General features: G+C 39.7%; 1 protein-coding gene across 2 annotated transcripts; it reads right to left on the reverse strand.

Annotated features, from left to right (window-relative positions):
• Nucleotides 1–5,877: 5,877 nt before the first annotated feature.
• LOC103384816 (carbohydrate sulfotransferase 11-like) lies at nucleotides 5,878–21,019 on the reverse strand. 2 transcript variants are annotated; one of them, XM_017036087.2, is made up of 4 exons: nucleotides 20,422–21,019; nucleotides 10,357–10,433; nucleotides 8,966–9,130; nucleotides 5,878–7,429 (listed from the first exon to the last, which is right to left on the reverse strand). In XM_017036087.2, exons 1-4 carry the CDS (start codon nucleotides 20,513–20,515, stop codon nucleotides 6,746–6,748), a joined length of 1,020 nt encoding a protein of 339 aa, XP_016891576.1. In that variant the 5' UTR covers nucleotides 20,516–21,019; the 3' UTR covers nucleotides 5,878–6,745. The 2 variants fall into 2 exon arrangements, with proteins under 2 accessions (XP_016891576.1, XP_008316711.1); XM_008318489.3 differs by having other exon boundaries at nucleotides 8,966–9,127; nucleotides 20,422–21,018.
• Nucleotides 21,020–21,091: the final 72 nt, after the last annotated feature.

A 21,091-nucleotide genomic window follows, 5' to 3' on the forward strand; every position in this document is an offset into this window, starting at 1 on the left:
GTTTGCAGTCAGGGTTTGGGACATCATCGTGGCCCAAACCCTAATGACTCAGCTGCACGGTGGAAATGATGTCATTAGGAGGAGAGCTGTTAACTAGGTGTGTGTGTTTGCTTTTGGACGAACCAGTGGTGAATAATTGATTTACAACAGTTGAATGTGCGGCGGTCATTAGAGGAGACGACATCAGAGCCCCCATTGGCTGCAGCAGGGGAAACCAATAGCCTGGCTCAGAGCAGTGGTTAAAGAAAGTCTGTCATCATCCACTCTGCAGTCACTGTATATCAATGAAAAAAAAAATCACACAGATTTGGTTTGTTTGAAATGTCACGTTTTTTCAGTCTTATTTTATTCTCTTATCTCTTAAAGATAAATTTACTTCTCTTTTTAGTTCAAAGTAACAATCTCTGCTTTGGTAGCTGTTGTGTCACATACAATTACTAAAATGGGTGGTTCTCAAAATACGGTACACATACCACTGGTGGTACACATATCCCTTTAGCGACATGAAGGGAATGGGGTTGTTCTTTTGTTTGGTTTTTTCTAATTAATTCTTAATACTTCTTTATTGGACACTGGTGGCTTTCGCTAATGACAGGGCTTATTATCTTATTAGGAATATGCTGTCCAGTCAAACATGATTAGGCCTGTGCTGCTGTGTTGTCATGTGGGTCGTACAGGTGGTAGACATATATATTCTGAGGTGATACGTGATGTAAAAGAACCACAGATGTTAGTTTCTGTGGTCTCCACAACAAACCAAAACAGCAAGAACCACTCGACACAGGAAAGCACAATCAGAATATATATTAAATATATAAAACATTTAACCGTTTGAAAAACATGAACAGCTGGATCCAGAGACCAGGGTCACGGTAATAAAACAAAATAAATATAGGTTTTAACTACTTCAGTTTACGTTTTTAGACTTTCTGCCCTGATAAAGCAAAAACCATTTGCAAATAAATGTGTAAAATTAATGATTTTCTTGTGTTTTATACCAATATTGTTTGTTATAATTTATACTAGTCCCTAATTTGCATGATGATATCCATGAATATATGGAATTTTATTTCTATAAAAAGCAGCAGACGGACCATCCATCCATTTTAGCCGCGTTGCTGCAGACGCCGTCACTAATGCATTATCGTATTTTCGTGATATAGCACAAATACTTGGTACACATGCGCATGTTTTAATATTTTGGCCTCATTTTGATCTCATTGATTTAAACACTGTAAAAGTCAGAAACATTTTTCTGGACCTGAAGTCTTCCGTCGCTCACATCCAGTTGGCTGCAACACGTTTATTTTTCGCGCCACATCTCTGTACTGATCAGAACCTCACACTGAACAACACCACCGCAGACGCCGGAACCTGAGATGTTTTTTGTTTTTATACGACTGTTACTTTGCGCCGAGTTTTTATCGTCGTACTGTGACGCAGTAGTTCCTGCACTACACAAAGTAACAAAGGAGTAGATTCTAGTGGACTGTGTATGTGGAGAAGCAGCAGCCGTGACACTGTTGAAATGGAGCTTTGATAGAGAGAGTGTGTAACTAGAGCCCGTGGAAATGTGTCTGTTGGGCTCACCTCACACACACACACACACACACACACACACACACCCACATTAACTCCATGAGTCCACTACATTTCCAATTGTTGACTTTTCACATACAAAGTTACAGTTCACTTCAGTGGATGAAGCCATTTGTTGTTTAGTGATATTACTCATTCGTGTTCACAGTTAATAAATACAGTCTCACCAGAAAGAAATGTCAAATTATAAAAGGAATTTATGTTATATGAAAATGCCCATCCCCAAAAATACATTAATATTTCAAATTTGGCCAAATATCTTTATGTATTTTAGTCCATTTTCATGAACATATTTGTTTGTTCAAAGGAAACAGGAAATGGGAAATACACGGGTTTTCTCTGAGTTTCTACCTCCATTTGATTCTCACTAAAAGGGAAACCGTTGTGGAACTTCCTGTAAGCAGTTCCGTTTATTTGCCCACATTAGGTTAACATGTATGGCACAAACTGTCCAGAAATATTCTTTATAGATTTTTTGAGCAAATTATTATTTTGAATTATAACAGTGAAAACTTCTTTGATCCAGTTTTGATTTTTCTTTTTCTTTTTTTAATAACAGTCCGATTTGTATGTTGCTATCCATGGCTTGTAGCGTGCTAGCTAAAGGTTTGTGATTGGTCAACAGGAGAATTCAGTTGGTAAATGACTTAAATGACTTGTTGGAAACCTGCACTTTGGATCTCATGGTTGCCTTGAAAACACTGTCTGAAGTAAATATTCGTGAAAGTCAGGCTCATTAGTAATCTCTGCTCCAGTGTTAAAAAATGCCACATGGAAGAGTTTTTTATTTTCTAGTACTCACGTGTTTACTGTCACCTGTGCTTCCACACTGACACTTTGGTCTTTACTGTGTAATGAATGAAGAAGTGAAAAAGAACCCATGAAACACTGATGTTTGTTGAGCTGGTATATGATCTTTGGGAGTACAGTGAAATATATTTTAATAAAAACTGAAAATGTTCTTTTTTTTCAATAGTAGATAAACAAGTGCATACTTTAGTACGTCAAAAATGTATTCAGATTACCCTAAAATATTTCTTTGTGTTTAGTTTTTCCAGACACTGAACAGAAATAAGTGACTAATTCATGTTCAGTGTCTGTGCTAATTATTAGCCACATCAATGCACTCGCACTAAATGGTGTTTCAGATCATTCCAGGTTATATCGAAGAATTATAACAAATTAGCCAAGAATTGTCTGCGATGTCGAACAACGAGCAAAGAAATAGCGAACAGCTAACCCAGAAATAGCTATACTGAAGTTTATATTTTAAATCCAAACACTTTTGTAAAAGGTTTTTCCATCAGAAAAGAACTTCTTTTTGGAATTATAAAGAATGGCTATAGCACCAGGCCGCGCCCCGCTACTTTACCTCATATAAAATCTGATGTCATGTTTCTTGTACTGTCAAATAATGTTAAATAATTTTTAGGAAAAAAAGAACAAACCTTTAGCAAAGCTCTTAATTTGTTTTGACAGGTTTCTGTGGTTGGTTTTCTTTCCTCTAAATTCTTTATTTTTCCACCGTACAAACAAACCTGATCAACTCCTGGCAGAAATGTAAATTTAAAAAACAGTTCCTACCATGTTTTGGTATTAAAATCTGTTTGAAAATGATATTTATTTTTGTTTATCAAATATGTTGAAGTATTTTGTGGAGCTGGCCGGTGTACAATAACATCTTTAATAAATGCTAGTAATGCTCTGAATGCTAAAGGAGAAATGGATGTGCAATTTTGATCCCGGCCACAAAATGACACTTTTATGTTTTGTTTTTCATTTTTTAGAAGCTAGGGAGGAGAGTTCTGACTAATTCACTTTTAGCAGAGCACAGTCTGGGCATCTGAGCTGGAAAAACAATCCCGTTTCGAAAACAAGAGCCGCTGACTTATTGTTTTCTGTCTTTTCCAAAAATGAAATGAAAAAAAAAATGTAAACGTCAAAATACATCTTTTGTGCAGCTTGTCACTGAGGCAGAAAGAACAAAACACACTGGGGGCTTTTTTTTTGGCGAGTCCCAGCTTCCTGCAGATCACGCCCTGCTCTGCTGGAGACCATTGTTTTTTTTTTTATATCATCAATACGGCGCCATCTGTGGCAATCGGGGCCATAATAGATTATGGGAAGATATGGTTTGGATAAAACATTGTTTTGCACCTTTTCTACCAGACGACAGGGAAGGAAAACAACGATGTTTCCTGCAGTCAACCTGTGCAGACGTGTCGAGCAAATATGAAATATTTAACGTCAGAAAAATGGATGAGACGGAGCTGTTGGTTCCTGTTGGCTCAGAGCCGACCTCGTCTCCATGTGTGCAAACATATTTGTTTACCGTGACTGGAGAGTGATTTGGAAAAAGTTGTTGTTAGTGTGAGTTGATTTTCTCTTGTTTTCTTCTACAAAATCGGACAAACAAAAAACATTCCAGTTATAGATTAATGCTGATCTTAATGTTATTAACTAATCCAGTCAGGATGAGTTAATATCCTCCCTTAAATGCTTAAGGGCCATATGACATGGTGAAGAGTGGAAAATGTTACAACGCAGCATTTGCTCTTCGTTCATCTTATTTAATGTGGAATGAAACTGAATACATGGCACCGAGCGAGAGTCCGTGTGTGTCAAGGTGTTGAAATCCCATCCACATGTAACCACGACAGACAAGGAGGGAGATAAAAACATGTCAGTGCCTGTGGATTTTCACAATACAGCCGTTAACATTGCAGAATCTTCAGAATCTTTCAGTTACACCACCTGGAATGATTCAGTGTCACCGGCCCACCTGTGCACAATGTTCAGGCTCTCACTGATGTTCTCTGCTGTTCTCCCAGGGGCTGATGCAACAGTCCAGGATCAATGGGTAGTCCATCAGGAACTCCCTTTTTGATATACAGTGTATATATATATATATTCTTTTTTTTGGGGGGGGGGCACACTGCTCACAGTTTTTCCTCTTAAAGTACTACTGGATAAAAGTCAATGTTTGTTTTGCTCTATGAACAGCTTTTATTTTATAAACAAAGCAATTTTGTTCAAAACTCCCTGTTTTTAGCCCTTTTTTTCTTTAATCTGTAAACATTTTCCTAACATTATTAAACTCATATTTTTCTCACATTTCCTAATGGACTAAACATAGATAACATTTGAAGGATACTTTGGTTAGCATAGAATAGCAAAAATAGCTTCCAAAAAACCCCACACAGCTGCAAGAAGATTTCCCAGATGATGTCTCAAAAATCAAAGACAGCTGGTTTAAAAAGAATAAAAAAATCTAAAATCAAATTATACTGAGTATCAAATAGCACCTGTTAAAAAACACAAATGTGAATATTCAAGTTAACTTTGCAGGTTTTGTATGGAATGTATTTAAAAAAAACTACTTTAAAAGTAAATATTCCTCATATACTTATGACCTTTTATTATTTAGCATGTTCCTAAAAACATGTCGAAATCTGTCAAATAAACATAATTTATTTACAAGAACTGTAATAAATAACATTATCAGATTGTAAAAACTGACTTCGTTTTTTCAGTCAGTGTTGCTGTAAATAATCCAGTTAATTATACATTCATAGATAAGTTAGTCCGTTTGGCTGGTGGTTGGAGCCAAAGCAGGAAGAGATCAGTCATTGTAACTGAAAGGTTGTAGGTTTGAATCCCCCCGGCCGGCTGTGATTGGTTGCTGAGAGAACTCACTGCTCCTTTTGGAGAGGTTAAATCTGGGGCTCTGTTTCTATACTATTTTTTTTAACACGACCCAAACCCGTCTTACCTCTTGGTACCACAGTCTCCAGATTTTAAAAATAATTTCAATGCGTTTCCAGGATGTTGGTTGTTCGCTGTAGCTCCCTATGAAACATATTTCTTCATTAACCACTGGACTATTAGCATAAATATGCTGACCTATGGTGAACAGGCCGTCTCAGTGCTCAGCAGATCACTGGATGTGGATTAACCCCTGGTGTTCCTGCCTCGGTGGTAACAAGGAGAGCTCTGAGCAGGAGTCAGTTCTGCGATGGAACCAGTCCTGACCACAGCTATGCTGCTGTTTGTTCAGTCTACCTGCAGCAGAGCCGAGCACAGAGTCTGATAGAGGAGAAGTCGGTGACACGTTCCTGCAGAAATGACTGCGGAATTCAGTGAAAGTGACAGAGGATTAAAGACGGTGTCCAGGAATACCATACGGTCTGGATTTAGTTTGGGTTTGACGAACCGAAAATGTGCATTTGGCATCAGTTTGTATGAGGAAAAAAAAAAAAAATCAAGAGACAGCAAGTGATTTTCCATGCAAGTGAATTTTACTAAAAAAAACAAAACTTCCCTCGTTTTCAAATTCATTCTTTCACAATACAGGAGCTCCGACTCCACACGTTTCAAACAATAAATACTTCATGCTCTGACACACATAAATTAAGGCCTCACAGAAACATTGTGCTGTCGTTAGGTGATGGAGATGATGATGATGATGGTGGTGATGATGATGATATGCTGCATTTTGGTTCACAGTCAACACATTCACCTGTGAGCAGAAGAGAGTGAGACAGAGAGGAGAGCCTGCTCCTCTGGGCTCTGACTCAGGCACAAAAACAACAAACCAAAGGAAATTATGTTTTTTCTTTTTAAAACTGTGGTGCGGGCCACAGCAAAGGTAAGGCACGTTAAACCAACACCAGCTCCACAGCCACATGTGACACGTGAAAAAAAAAAAATTCAAAAAAATCTACGAGTCAAAGGAAGGTTAGATGAACGTGACAATGTAAGTCCTATGCAAGAAATGGCAAACAGGTGGATGGAAAAATAAATACAGAATTCTAACTGAAGCTCTAGTTCTGACAGAAAACACAAATGTGTGTGATGAGTTCATGTAGATGCTGATTTTTGGAAACAGGCTGTTAGCAGAACGAAGCACTAGTTAAAGCTTTGTTGGTTGATTTCAGCACAGATTGTGACTGTTTGTTTTTTTGTTTTCCTTCCTCGTAAAAACATTTCTGTCATTCACTAACACCAGAGAATCAAATCACATTCTCCACAGGTGAGGGGGTATTTTTGGGGGCAGGGGATTGGAGGGGTAGTAGTGACAATTCTGTGATGGATCACAAAGTGCAAAATGTCCTCATGGGCCGTGAAGCCTGTGTCTTTGACCCTCTCACTGCGTCCTGAGGTACTCAGGCGTGGAGTAGTTGAAGAGCAGGAAGTCCATGCGGTACATGTTGAACAGTTTCTTCTGGTACAGAGGACTGATTTGTTTGAAAAAACGTGCAGACATGTCCCCGTCAGTCCTGGTGCTTTTCCCAGACGTCGGGAATTTCAGCGTTCCCTCCACTCCGGCTAGTTTGAGCACGGCCTGGGCGTCCTGCTCCAGGGTCTCGTACTTGCCCACTACATCGTAGTGGATGAGACAGGGGTGGCAGAGGGAGTGCACCCGCTCCCAGTGCTCATTCAGAGGCTCCTCCCTCTGGGTCCGAGGATCCACCAGATACTGGACGAACTCGTGGAAGGAAACGTTGTGGCCTCGCTGGAGGGCTTCAGGCTCCGGATTCAGCCGGTGGCGGCGGATGATCTTGGTTCCGTAGCGCTTGTGGAAAGCGGTGTTGTAGTGACGTGTGAACTTGTTCCTGTAGGCGGACACCAGGCGCTCAAAGGGCTCCCGAACAAAGATGAACTTGAGGTAGCTGCGAAGGCGCTGGTTGATCTCCGGGACTGAAAACTCTGAAAGCGTGCGCAGGTTTCCCACGATGTGTGCCTCGTTGGCAGGAATGGCCAGTGGGTCGGTGTAGCGGCCGTCGCTGGTGAGAACCATCAGGACACGCTTCCAGTTTGTGCAGGCTACCTGGAAGTCAGAGAAGAAATGTGGGTGTGTGTGAAAGACAAGAAAATTCAACGGCCTCTGTTTTAACACAGCTGTGGATTAGTAGTAGTACTAGTAGTACTCTAGTACTGTTTAAATCGGTGCATGTGCCTGTGGTTCTCTTTTCCTGTACATACAGTGTGACAGACAGACCAATATTTGGCCCCCGTCCTCCCAGTTAGTTGAGAAGTCTTTTCCTCTACGGTTCCAATCATACATTTCCCAGATCACTTCAAAGCTCATGTTTGTAACAGAGAGAGGAGCCAGTGGCAGCCAGGGAGAAATACACTCTCCGACCACACAGTCTATTTCGTTGACCAACACTGGCACTGCTGCAGTGTCGCTGCCATGTCTCTAGGCCTGAGTTCTAAACAACCTCTGAACGGTCTCTGAATCTGGAGACAAAGTGACAGGGAAACAGGAAACTGAGGAGCTGCTCCAGGGTGACGTGCAACTTTCATTGGCTGATACAGTCATCTGCTGGCAGGAAGCAGAGGAAGGATAACGGCCATTGAGAACAGTGTGACAACAAACATAACTTAGCATAATGTTTATCGTAACCTGTTTGCATTCACTCAGAAAAGGACAGGAAGAAAAAAGAAACAATTTTCCAGGAACAGTTTTTCTGAGTTATATATTTTCGATTGGAATTGTTTTTCTGGTTTTCCCGAACACATGGGCAGCTTAGTTAATCGCTTTGTGCCACTTTTCTATATATATATACAGTATATATATAAATATATATAGTGTTGTGTTTGTAGAGTTAGCATGGCTTCTTCAAGTATCCAGTTCTACTCACGGCTTGTGAGTTGCAGCCATGTAGTTAATGGCGCCTCCTGTGGCAGCCTGTGTCGGTTGACTCTGTGAATTCCCCCATCATGGGATGAATAAAGATTATTATTATTACAATTATTATTATTGCTACTATTATTATTACTCTTATTATCACTGTAGAATGCAGGAGACAGCATTGACTGCCTTCATGTTTACAACTTTACCAGATCAAAACTTTTCTCTTTATGACAGGCCTATGACGGTTATTTTAAGATCTGCTGTGTCTATATCTGGTAGTTTGAGTCTCAGGATGTGACACACCCTCGAAGTCTTCATAGTCAAGCTCCAGGCTCCAATTAGAAATGAAAGAGTTTTTATTCCGACTGTTACACGTCAGTGAAACATCCAATCACAATAATTTAGAAGCTGAACACGGTTGCTATAAAAAGCAGTTTTTTGTTTTTTTCTTTTCTCTCCAGAAGTTTCTATTTCTGTCTGAGTGTGTGGGCTCGAAGATTCTTGTAAACTGTCATGTAATGATAAATGTTGGTATCGATGAGTGATGTTTAAGAGCTGAACTGCAGCTTAAACTAGAATAACTATGTTCAAGTTTTAATTAGAACTTTGGCCTGGAGCTGCCTCCCTGCCCTGTCCCCTGTCCCCTGTCCCCTGTCCCCGCCTCACACAGTATGAAAGACTCTATCGAGAATTCCAGCTGCACCTCTCCATGTAATGGGAACCAACCTTGGGTACGTAGCAGTAAATGAGGCTGTGTTTGTCATCCACAATGAGGTGTTTGAGATCCTCGGGCGCGAGCACCCGCCGCTTCCTCGTGTGGCTCAGACACGCTTGCTCCAACAGCTCCCTGCGGCCTTGGAGGGACCTCTGAGCTGCCAACAGCTCCAGCTGCTTGTGATGAGGATGATGTCGTCCGCGTTGAAAAAGAAGGACAGGAGGGAGAAAAGAAAACAGAAACACCTCTCAAAATTTGATGCGAATGAGGCGATTCACTAAAAATAACTTCTGGTATTGTTGCTGTGAGAAAAACAGATCCACTAATGTGTTGATTTTCTGTTTAAACTCCCTGAACCTTATTTTCTTTTTTTTTGCACGGTCACTGCCCTGTATCCTTCACTTGCCTGGTGGGAAACTCTTTGACAGGATTGAATTGGTTTTGCGCTGGAGTTGAATCGATTTGACAGATTATGAACCTAACGTGGATACACCGATGGACAAAGAGCATCCTTATGTAACTTCTACTAATCTGGCCCCTTCCTCTCACTGTTTAATGTCGTACAGCTGAGACCTTGACTGAGATGCCAAATCCCTGTTCAGATCCATCTGTTCCACAGAAAATTTAATAATGTGGTGTAATGTCAGAAAAGGAGCTACTGGCAGAAACTTTCAGTTTGTTTTCTTGGAGACTGGGATGAAAATACTTGAAAGTAAGGATTAGAGTTTGTGTCTGTTCGTCAGAAGCAGCACAAAACGTACACTTCCCTCATATTAAATTATGTAAGTCATATTAGACTTAAATCACTACAGGTTTTGTCATATACCTATTGACAGTATCCCACTAGGATCTGAACCCACAACCCGCTGAAGACGAATGTTAAGACCACTCCCTGCTGAGCTACAGCAACAACTATGAATTTAGAAATACAAGAGATGAACCAAAGCTTGAAAAAAATATTTTTGCTAGCACTAAATACCTAAGCAGTGTAGCAGAATAATTCTGGAAAGCAGCCGCGCTTCAAAAGTTAAAGTCATTAATTAGAGTATTCTGCAGCAATTATGATGACAGGAAACTGGACCTACACCAACAGTATGATGTGGGTTTTTTTTAAAAGAGGAAGAGGACAAAATTATTTTTAAAACATAAATCTTGATTTTAATGTGGAAGGAGATGCAATGACTGCTCCCTGTCTATGGCTGGCGATTAAAAACATGAACAGGTCAAGTGCTGGACACACAGCTGGCGTTGAACCCCTGACCTACGGAGAAATGTGGAGAACCAACAACACCGCTGTCCCAGTGCCTTGTGTGGAAGTCAAATGAGAATTCCCGGTGTTTGCTCTGGTCTCGTTTGATTTGAAGCAGTTATTTTTTGTGTCTACGTGTCTGTTTGCTCTCACCTGCTCTCCATTGTAGAGAGCCTGCAGTGGGCTTCTCCTGCTCTTCCCCGGTCGGCTGCCGTTCTTCACACCGGGCTCTGCAGTGAAACAGGAGATTAGATTAAAACCCACGTGTTTAGGTAGCTCTACAGGGAAGTGCTTCTAATTGTATGTTTCTAACTGCATTCCTGTCTTGTCTTTATTAAACACATTCCTTTTTGTGGCTTAGATGAACTAAGAAAAGTACCAACTGAACCAGACCTGCACTGGAGACGGTTTATGTAAGCTGTAAAGACTTTGCAGTACCACGTCTGTGACATGTTATTTTTGCCATGGTTACTGTAGGTTTTCCCCCGTATGCAGACATGTGCAGAGTAAATGACTGTCACTTTGCTGTCGACTAAATACTGTATAAGGCAAATGTTCGAAACTACACTGGGTACAATATGGTGTGGACTGATAACTGTGGTCCGCCTTTGTCATGATGTGGAGCTGACACACACACACACACAAAAACCCCGCCCCTTGTTTTATTATAGACCCTATAAGAACAATATGTTCTTTCCAAACTCTATGGAAACACTTATATAAGTTACAGGCATTCTTCTTCTTCTTCCATCCTCTATCTGACGGAGCTGCAACTTTTCTTTGACTCCATGTGTTTACACAGGCCACCACAGGATAACTCACACTGCTAAAGTGGGCAGATTGGTGACAGCATTTACTGCTTCTCATTACAAAACAACCCACAATAAATATGCATCTGATTAGATCTGCTTCCTAACAAGAAGCTCATGAATTTTTAACAAAAAACGACTCCCAGCTCCTGCTGGGTTGAAGTTTCAACTCCGGGTGCTGTATTGTCTCCCCTTCCTTCCCCCCTGCTTCTACAAACACATTTGTCTTCTCCTTTCTCCCCCTCCACCCATGCACACTCCCAACCCCCTTCTCTCCAGGCCTGTCGGTGTGTCTGCAGCTCCTCGTTCAGAGCTGGAGCTGTGATTTGTTTTTCACATGTGTCCTGCTTCACAACCAAACACAAAGCTGGAGCAGCAATATGGGGAGAGTGATTTAATGTAGGTATTTGCATGACGGTAACTTCAGACTATAAAAGGGGAGCATAAGGAAGGACAAGGAAACGCCACACCATCGCAGGGAAAGCATACCGCTAGAGAAAGGAATGGGAACCAGAAGTCGATTCTGTATATGGGCTGCTTTTCTGTCAAGCTAGCATTTATTCGCATGCAATAAATGCTTCGCTGTATAGACACTGACTCAACAAAGAGCAGTGATGCACTCGGAGAATGTATTATTAGAACAACAACTGAAGAACCAATTCTTCAAAGTCAACGTCTCTTTGGAGGAGTCGAAAAGTTGAAAATGCACTTCTATTTCTTCTTGTGTGTCAACACACTCTTCAACTCTGACTGGCTTACGCCGATATTTTATCATCAACCTCACCAATATTCATTATCACTTCATAAAATGGACGATAATGTTACTCTGAGAGGAAGAACACACCAAGCAGCCCATGATTGGTGACAGGCCTTAGGAAGGAAAAACATGAGCTGGGCTACATGACCAGAGGATCCTCGTAAAGTCTGTCCTGGAGGATGAAACCATCACAAAGCAAAAGTGAAAAAAGTGACTTGAGATACGAGCGTCTCAATGGGAGCTGACAGAAATTACTTGCTCATCGTTGGACATGCGTGCCTGTGTAGGTTCTCCTCTGTCAGTGTGATGATGTCATAAATCCATTGCCTCCATGACCTAGACTTCATTGTCAGATTAGTTGACGTGAAAAAAATCAGAAGTCATAAATGGCCAAATATACAGTATAATCCTCTTCTGACAATTCAACAAGAACACCTAACTCTCATTTCTCTGCTAGAAATGCAGAAAAATCGGCACACTGCTGTAAATGAGTGTGTTGCTTTGCTTAGCAGTCATCCTAGGTCAAAGAAAAACTATAATTTCTTTTTTTTTCAAAATCTGTAATTTTCTTGTTTCTAGACTTCAACTTAACCTCCAATCTGCTACTTTTCTATAATAACAATGTGTGACACTTTATTCTCCTGTCCCTTGGTAATAGCTACATGCTCATAACTCCATGTGGAATGCCGCTCTTTAGCAGACTACCCAAGCCAAAGTGTGGAAAACAGACATTACTACAAAATACCTTGATTTTACTGCCATTATGATTCAGTGTGTGGGTTTCTGGGATGGACAAGTCACAATGTAGACCTCAAGAGTTGTTGAAACCTGATTTTTGGAAGGAGTCACTGTCCTCGTTTAAAATAACCCGTACTGACACCAACATATGTAATTTTGTCAGGGACAGAAATAAATCTACACTGTAGAAAAGAAGAATAGTTGAAGTCCTTCTACGCACCACAGACCGTGTGTGTCAAGCTCTCAATCATGACAGCTTCCTGCCACTTTCAAAAAAAAAAGGAACTGAAGAAGAAGAACAATCACAGCACTGATGAATCAGCAAACACGGACTACTTTGTAGATCTGAACTAAGGCTGAAAGGCTGTAACCACTGTGAAACTGTTCCCCCTCTTGGTGAGTACACATGAATCAACAAAAAAAAAAACCTCGACTTCCTCTCGGGTAATCTGTGCCACATCATCTGAACACACAGAGATAGACATCTAAGCCCTGCTGGACCAGGCTCAAAGCTTTTTCTTGATGTATTTAAAGCCCACTTCTCCGTCTTGAGGAAGCCACACTGCAGGTAAACTCTACTTATACAACAGCGAGCTTTGGGACTCGCAGCAGCTGTTGGGGTGAAGTGTGGCAGAGGTGGCAGAAGCAAAAAGAAAAAAACAAAATTGTGAAGGAGTCACTGTAGGAAACTGATGTTCAAACAAGATGCAGCAAAAACAGAAAGGCTTCCTCAGGAAGTTATGAAGTAGGTCAAGTGTCTCTGGTCATATCACCAATAAGAGTATTGTGACTATGATGATATTCTCTGTATCGTTTACACAAAGAGATGACCAGTTCATTTATCAATATATTGTTTCTTTCAAAATCCTAATAGTGGACATTCAGAATGAGCTCAAAGAAAACAACCAACTGAAATGTGGCGTACACTCTCTCATTGTTGAGGAGCTCAAGTGTTTGAATAGTACAGCAGGAAGTACTAATCTGTATATCACCGACAGAAAGGTCAAGCCATATGTTGGCTAATAAAGAAGTACTTGCTTTTTGAAGGTGAATTCCTCAGTTTATCACCACCCCTGTCTCCACAAAATGTATATGAATATGTATTGTATATAAAAAACAGCACTGTCAGGGCACGCCTTATATTTAGTAATGCCTTCTTATTTGGCCCTGTTTTTGCTATTACCTTTACCTTGTTTATTTATTACCTTGTTTCGAAAATAAGGATGAAAACAAGTGTTTTATCATTTCCGTAAAGTAGGTGGAGTGTATGTTAATACTAAATTGATAAAAAAAAATTGAATGAAATCACCAGTTCTTTTAACCATGTTTGAACCAAACTAAGCCAATTACAAGTGTGAACACACACGTAGCCTCTTGTGCAGACTGTGAAATCAGCAGTGTGTCATCATCACACGTCTCACAAAACTGAGTGAGAGCTTGTTGAGGGGGATGGTGTGTGTATGTGTGTGTGTGTGTGTGTGTGTGTGTGTTTATCTCTCTGTTGAAGAGAGAACATTTATATGGTGTTTTCCCTTTGTTTACATTATCATTATCTTTAAAATGTCAAACTTCAAAAATGTGTTTCCCTGACACCTCTGTTAAAATGTAGATGCACACACTCTTAAAGCATTATCAGTGTTTTTGTCTGCATAATGTGTTCTGTTGTGTACGTCACGGTAACAAAACCACTTCCTTTGTGACTGCAGGAAGTGACACAACAACTGCTGGTTGATGTAGAACAGACAAGGGCCTCAGTCTTGCCACACACACACACACACACACATACAAGGCCATTTAAACCTGATTCTGTGTATTTCCATCCCACCAAGGCATGTGAGGCTGTCCTGTTGTTATATTCACTGACAAACAAGAGTCCATCAAGCCCCTGAGCTGGTCTAAGTCCTTACAAACAGAACTGTCTGGTTTATGACAGTACTACACTGACTGTTTAGAGCTGCTGACAAAAGTCTGAAAATGATCTCTTATTTTGAAAATCTCTAGCATGGTGAAGACCTGTGCCACAGTTCTGTAAAGCTGCACTTAAAAAGGAAAAGCTTTTGTTTATGAGGGTCACGTGACGGAAGTTTCCATGAGATAAAAAACAACACCACGCAGTTTATATGCTTTAAGTGGAATATGTAAAGGCACCTCTTCGAAATAAAACTGAAAGTGGATGAAAGAGAAAACAGGACTACAGCATGATCATCGAAAGAGAAGCAGTGGGAGACAGAAAAGGCCACTGTGATTTTTGTGCGGTGGTAGCTTTAATTTTAAATGGTCACTTTAACCACCTCCCAGGAGCTGCAGATGGTAGTGATTAAGACACCAGTGCCTTCCTGATGTTTCTGTGCAATTTCTTGAAGGGTTTAAAAGGGAGAGAAGACACATTTGGATTTATCTTATTTTGAGCATTCACCAGCTAATTCCACTCTTAAAAAATATAGACAGTGTAGCTTTAATTGGCCATTAAAATGGACACCATCAAAATGACTTTATTTAGTCTGCCATGTCCATAGTTATGTAAACATTATGTTGACATTTTTACAATTATTAAAGACACTGGTCAGACATCTCACATAGATTTATTAAGAAAGTCTTGCAAAGTGGACAAATGTGTGTGAAGTGGCCCTATACACCTGTCTATGCATTTGCCGTTTGTTTGCTGTACGTTGAATTGTACTTTCTTTTGTTTGTATTGTCTTTTGGTGAACTATTTTCTCTTCATTACAGCTCCCAAGCGTAAATCAGATTCTTCTGATGTTTGATGATGTCCTACATTATGATGTGGGCAATGTGTTAGCGTAAGTGAGTAACATAGGCATAGTTACTCACATACTATGCAACTTTTGCATAGTATGTATTAGTATTTTGCATAGAACGGAAATCCTGTATTTAGTCAGTGAATCAAAAAGGTTCCTACATTTTTTAAATGATCTTCATTCTCTGTTCTCGTTCTTCTAAAAGATTCCTGACTGAAGGCAATGTAGGCTGGAAAGTTGCAACTATCAACCATTTAAAAATGTCTAAAACAGCTTCCTTAAAACAATTTGAGGAACTTGCTAGATTTAGTGCATGTGTGATAGCAGCTCAACACGGCCAATGAGGCTATGCCTTGTCAGCTCTATCTTGCAGAAAAATCTGTGACTACAGTATACCTGAATCAATGTGAACACTGGTGAGTATTGGAGACGTCATAGATCAATCACAACTGGGATACAATAAGAAAAAGATCCAGCCATACTGGTCTGAAGCCACTCTATTATAACCAACCACCGCACTTGCAGCAGCATATAAATTCACTTGTGCTTTGGTTCTTCTTTTCTTATTGGAGACATATTTAGTGTTAGGTCAGCCAGGAGGTTTGGTGATTTATTGGACAGAGTACACTGGCTATAGAATAAATGTATCTGAATACATGCATCCGGCAGGAGGTAGAACAGGCATTCAGCTGGTGCCAATGTGTGGTAAAGGAGGCTGAAGCTTTTTTTTTATTAAAATCTGAACAGCCAATGAATCTGAGTGAAAAGTTCAACTCAAGATTTTAAAGACAGATTCCTGTCTCATGTGCATTTATATAGCTTTATGCAATTCGGACCATCTGGAGTAATAACCACGTGTTTGAGCCAAATCACTTAGTATGATTAAAGAAGACAGTAACTGTATGCTGTTTTGCTGTGAGTATGGAAGACATAGTTTAACATAGTTGATGCAACACTCACTTTAGCACACTCTGCTTAAGCAGATATTGTTCAGGAACATGCAGAAAGTCAATGCAGGAAGTCACAAGGTGAAACAGCACACTGTGTAATCCTTGGAATTGCTTCTGCTTGGCGTCAAAATTTTAGGCAAACCAGAACATCCCAAACCTGCCAGTCATCTGTCGAAAGGTCACCGAAATATATTCTTCTGACTTGGATTATAAAGAATTCCAAGTCAGAAAACAAGATTTGTGTGGTGCAACACAAAACCACCGCAGTCACATGTTATTCAGTTTAACTGTTCGCTAGTTGATTACACAAATTACTGGTGGTCCCTACGGACGGGAACAAAACAGGACCCTACAGCATTGTTGTGGGTTAAGTGTAGTACAACCAGTACAACCAGCATGTTCAATACAGAATGTGCTTATGAATCTAAAACAGGCAGCAGATGGAGTGCATTAAGTTCAAAAAATGATGCTAAATGTTAACGGAGATTAACTGAGATGCAAAACACATAGTTTTTATTGGTGGTTGCACGGCACATGTTGTTGCAGGAAACATTTCTATAATTGGGCATGTAGTCTGGGTTTTGCAAAATATGACTTTAAGATTCAGTTAAAGAAAACGGTGATGGGGTGGAAGGTTAAGGGTCTATTCCGTGCAAGTGTTTGTTTTCATTTTTTTCACAGAACAATCAGATCTACAGAAAGGGCCAAATTTCACATAAAACATCCACAAATTATGAGAATTATGTTTTTGATTATAAAATAATTAAAGCTGTCAAGCTGCAAACATGCAAGAAATGCTGACAGCTTCACTTCATCCTTGACAAGTGCACATCGAGGGCAACACCCATCCACAAATTTGCCTGCCATAGTAACACACGTAAACTTCTATGACACACAATGACACCATGCCACAGCATTTCTGAGTCAACAGAACCACATGAGATAGAGTGAGGAAAAATAATGTGGGTGTGCATATCTATTTTAGCTCAAATTATGATGTGTCTAATAAGAGAGCCCGAGTAGAAATAGAACATGTTCAACAAAATGCCCACATCGTTTTCTACTCCATATTTTCTTTTGGGCACAAAATGTCACATTTTACAATTACAGAAAAAAAAAAGAAATTGAATACACAGTAGGGATAAATGTGGGAACTCAATCTTTAACTTAAACTCTAAATAAAGTATCCCATTTCCCATAATCTAAAAGCCTTAATTTGGCAATAATAGCTCTAATCAGATTAAAACTGTACAATTCACACGGCTTATGTGTTTCCTGGGAGCCAAGTTTGGGGTAATTGGCAGAGGAAGTCACTGCTGGCAGAAACACAACAATAGCATGTACTATGCTGGTTGTCTAGTATTAAACAGTGGGATTAATTGTAGCTTTGTCTATGTCTGCCAAATGGGTTGTAAGTATAAAAGGGCTTTTAAAATAAATGATCGACATTGAATGCAGTGTTTTTATTTACTCCTCTGGGACAGGGCTGGAAAAGAAAAAAAATAGAAAGAATAGAAAACAATGAGAAAGTGACTTATGACCTAACATTATTTTTGGTGACTGAACTTTAGTTGTATATTTTATGGTCACTTCTATTTTCACTCATATGCACTCCTCCTATTAGTCTTTGATGCAACATTTTCTAAAATTAGGAATACATTTTGCAAATGATAATGCAATAATGTATGACTTTTTGTTTGTCTCTAAATGAAAGGGAGAACTACTTAGGGGTTTGGGAAACAAGATTGTCTTGGCTGAGCTTTAGGGGTTTAGTCATCTTTTTGCTGAACTTTTCAAAAGAATTGTTTGTCATCCCTGGGCTATGATAAATAATGTAAAAGGTTGAGACTTCTTTAGGAAATCGAGTAAAAGGTTGAGACTTCTTTAGGAAATTGGTTTGGTATTGGTTAAGACAGTCTGCTGCTACTGAATCATACAAATGTCCCTTAGACAGTGTCAGGCATGGGAAGGCTGTACATCATTTTTACCAAACATCTTTTTATCTGAGATGGCCTAAAATACAATGGAAACATGTACCACCTATGAAATTACTTTAGTGTATCTTAAAACCTAAATCCAGAATAGCAGAACCATTGTTTGAAGCTAACTATCAAAGGTACATACAGTGTTCCAAAAGGTTAGGTCCTTACAGCTTTATTTACACAACTTAGACTCTTTATTCACACTGTTAGTCCACAATTACATCTGAGCTTCTTAGCTTTAAAATCCACAGAGCTTTTAAACACTTTGGGTCCCTGTAAGTGTTAAACTTTAAGAACTGGTCAGTATATGTCTGCTGAAATATAACCCTCTGCACCATTTCAAATGACTCTGCCTCAGCAAGAATAGAAAGAAATGAAAAATAAAAAAGAATAAACGCAGAACCAAGCCAGAGATTTTGTGTAGGCTTTAAAACCCACTCTGACTAGATACACAGTAATTATGGAAGTCCTGTGCTTTTTTTGTTTTGAACTAGTCCTCTCTTATGTGACTCATATGGTTACTGGAAGACAAGCCTTAACAGGTCAGGCTGTGAGTCTATATGCATGAGGGGATCAATGAGAAGGCTGGAAGTCTGTGTTTCTACATATGTTCAACACATGCAACGACTGCTGTTCTGAACCACTATCACAGTCTGTCAGTCCTGGATGAAACTCAAAAAAAAAAAAAAAAAAAAATCGGTGTCAAAGCCTTTTAGTACTCATTTCTGATCATATTTCCTATAGGACATATGTGATACAGTATATGCTTGTGTGCAGAGCATTTTTCGATATACTTCCAATTAATATAATGTAGTATTGACCAAACTCTCAGTAAAGCTACATTTATTGCCATTTATGAAAAAATGCCATGCTAAGGAATATCACCAGCCTCTTCTTTCATGAAATTGTAAAACTTTGCTTGTAGGCATGTGTGGTCACTACAAATCCATCCCCTCTCTTATCCTATCTTTTCACACTTGATCTCCCTGATTGAGTTCTGACATCTCTTTCTGGGGAGGGGGGCACAGTCCCCTGGGGGTCATCTGTCTTTCACTGTCCAAAATGAGCTGAGCCAAGAAAACAAAGAAAGAGGAGAGGTAAATGGAGGAGCAAAGAGGGCTACAAGCGGAGGAATGCAGGAGGTCCAGGGTTGGAGGGGGGTTTTCAAAACATTCCAGTGTTCACAGTGGGCTTATTCATACATGATTTCATTCACATTTCATTATGTCTGTGCTCATGTTGCCAGATCCATACATGCAGAAGCACATATACACCTACATACTGGAACTGTGTAGCTTGATTACAATGATGTATGGCCTTTGCAAGAACTCAGAGTATACAGAGTTTACAGTACATAACAGTTTTGGGACATTTTAGTTATTTGTGCTTGTTAGAAGAAGACTACCTCTTCTGGTTCTACAAGTGCTTTTTAATGATGATTGTGTTATATGTTTTTGTTTTATATGTATCTAATCCTGTAACTTTGCTGTAGGTTTTTGTAAGCAAAATGAAGAAATACATTTAGTAGTAATACTAATTACCAGTATAAAGTAGTGGTTATACAAAAGGCTTTTGTATATTAGCTATGAATGCACATGCTAAACATGCAAAAAAAGGAAAAAGAAGAAAAAGACGAGAATGCTGTTATATTTGCATTAAGTTATTTATTATTTATAACTGACAGTCTTGACTGTAACAGCACAAATGAACAAATCTGGCTAAATGTCCCCTGCTTTGCTAAAACGTATTGTCCTCTGGTCCATAGCCAATCCCTTTCTAATTAGTTACAAAATACAGAGGAAAAAGGAAACCTATTAGCAGAATGCATGGAAGCTATTTCATAGACGAAGAAGATGATTGATTTTGGGATTTATCAAGAAAATGTATCAAGAAAAACCTGGTAACGCTATAGTATACATAAAAGAGTAAACTGTATTGTTATTATAAAGTGCAATTGTAACGTCATACATATAAATGTATAACTCTATCATAATGCATTTCTGATGTTCATAATTGAAAACCCTTTGCATTCATAAGTAACGCCATCTATTTTTAACTTTTCTAACCTTTAAACTATACCTGTAAAAGTGGACAATTACCGTCTTTTGTTCTGCTCAATTTTTTAAAAAGCAAAACCTATAATATCCATACATTGCCCGAAATGCACTTCAATGTTATTAGAAGCCAACTTTATGGACAAAATATTAAAAATGCTTACGCTACCTGGCTTAGTGATGCTCTGGAAGTACAGCACCAGAACCAGGAGCGAGCCGAGGCACGTCGCCAGAAACAAGCGTCCTCCTCTGGGCATCCTCATCCTGAAGCCCGGCTCTGCTGGCGGCGCCCCCGACTCCTCGTCGCTACCTTGACCCGGTTCATACGGGATAACCCAGTCGAGAATGCGATGTTTCACAAAGAATTAGAAGCATATTGTTTAATGACTGCGGGAAACTCTGGGTACCAACAGCCAAAATAGGTATGACGTCAGAGAAGGCGAGCGGTACACGTTAACGGTAGTGGGACGCGAATCCAGAATTCCCTGATGGGGGTCTACGCTAGGTTTTTAAAACACATTAAGTTAACTCATCAAGAGAAAAGAACAATAAATAACGTATAGAAAAACGAGTCCTCAAAAATAAAATAAAAAACAAACTCATATACAAAGATGATCTGTTTCGCCTCAGCTCCAGTAGTTACCCACTGTAACACGACACAGTGGTGTCTGTCCGCACAAACTTCTCCTCCGCCAAACACGGACAGGGGCACCAGGCTGTGACGTCACACGCACCCCTTACTCGCGCCCCCTTGCCCGTTCATTGGCTGCTGTGATACCTTCAGGGGAATTCGGAAAAACTGAGCTAAGTGGAGTTTCCTGGTTTAGTATGAGCAAGTG

Source organism: Cynoglossus semilaevis, chromosome 10, assembly GCF_000523025.1.
Source record: "Cynoglossus semilaevis isolate Cse_v1.0 chromosome 10, Cse_v1.0, whole genome shotgun sequence".
Taxonomy (NCBI): Eukaryota; Metazoa; Chordata; class Actinopteri; order Pleuronectiformes; family Cynoglossidae; genus Cynoglossus; species Cynoglossus semilaevis.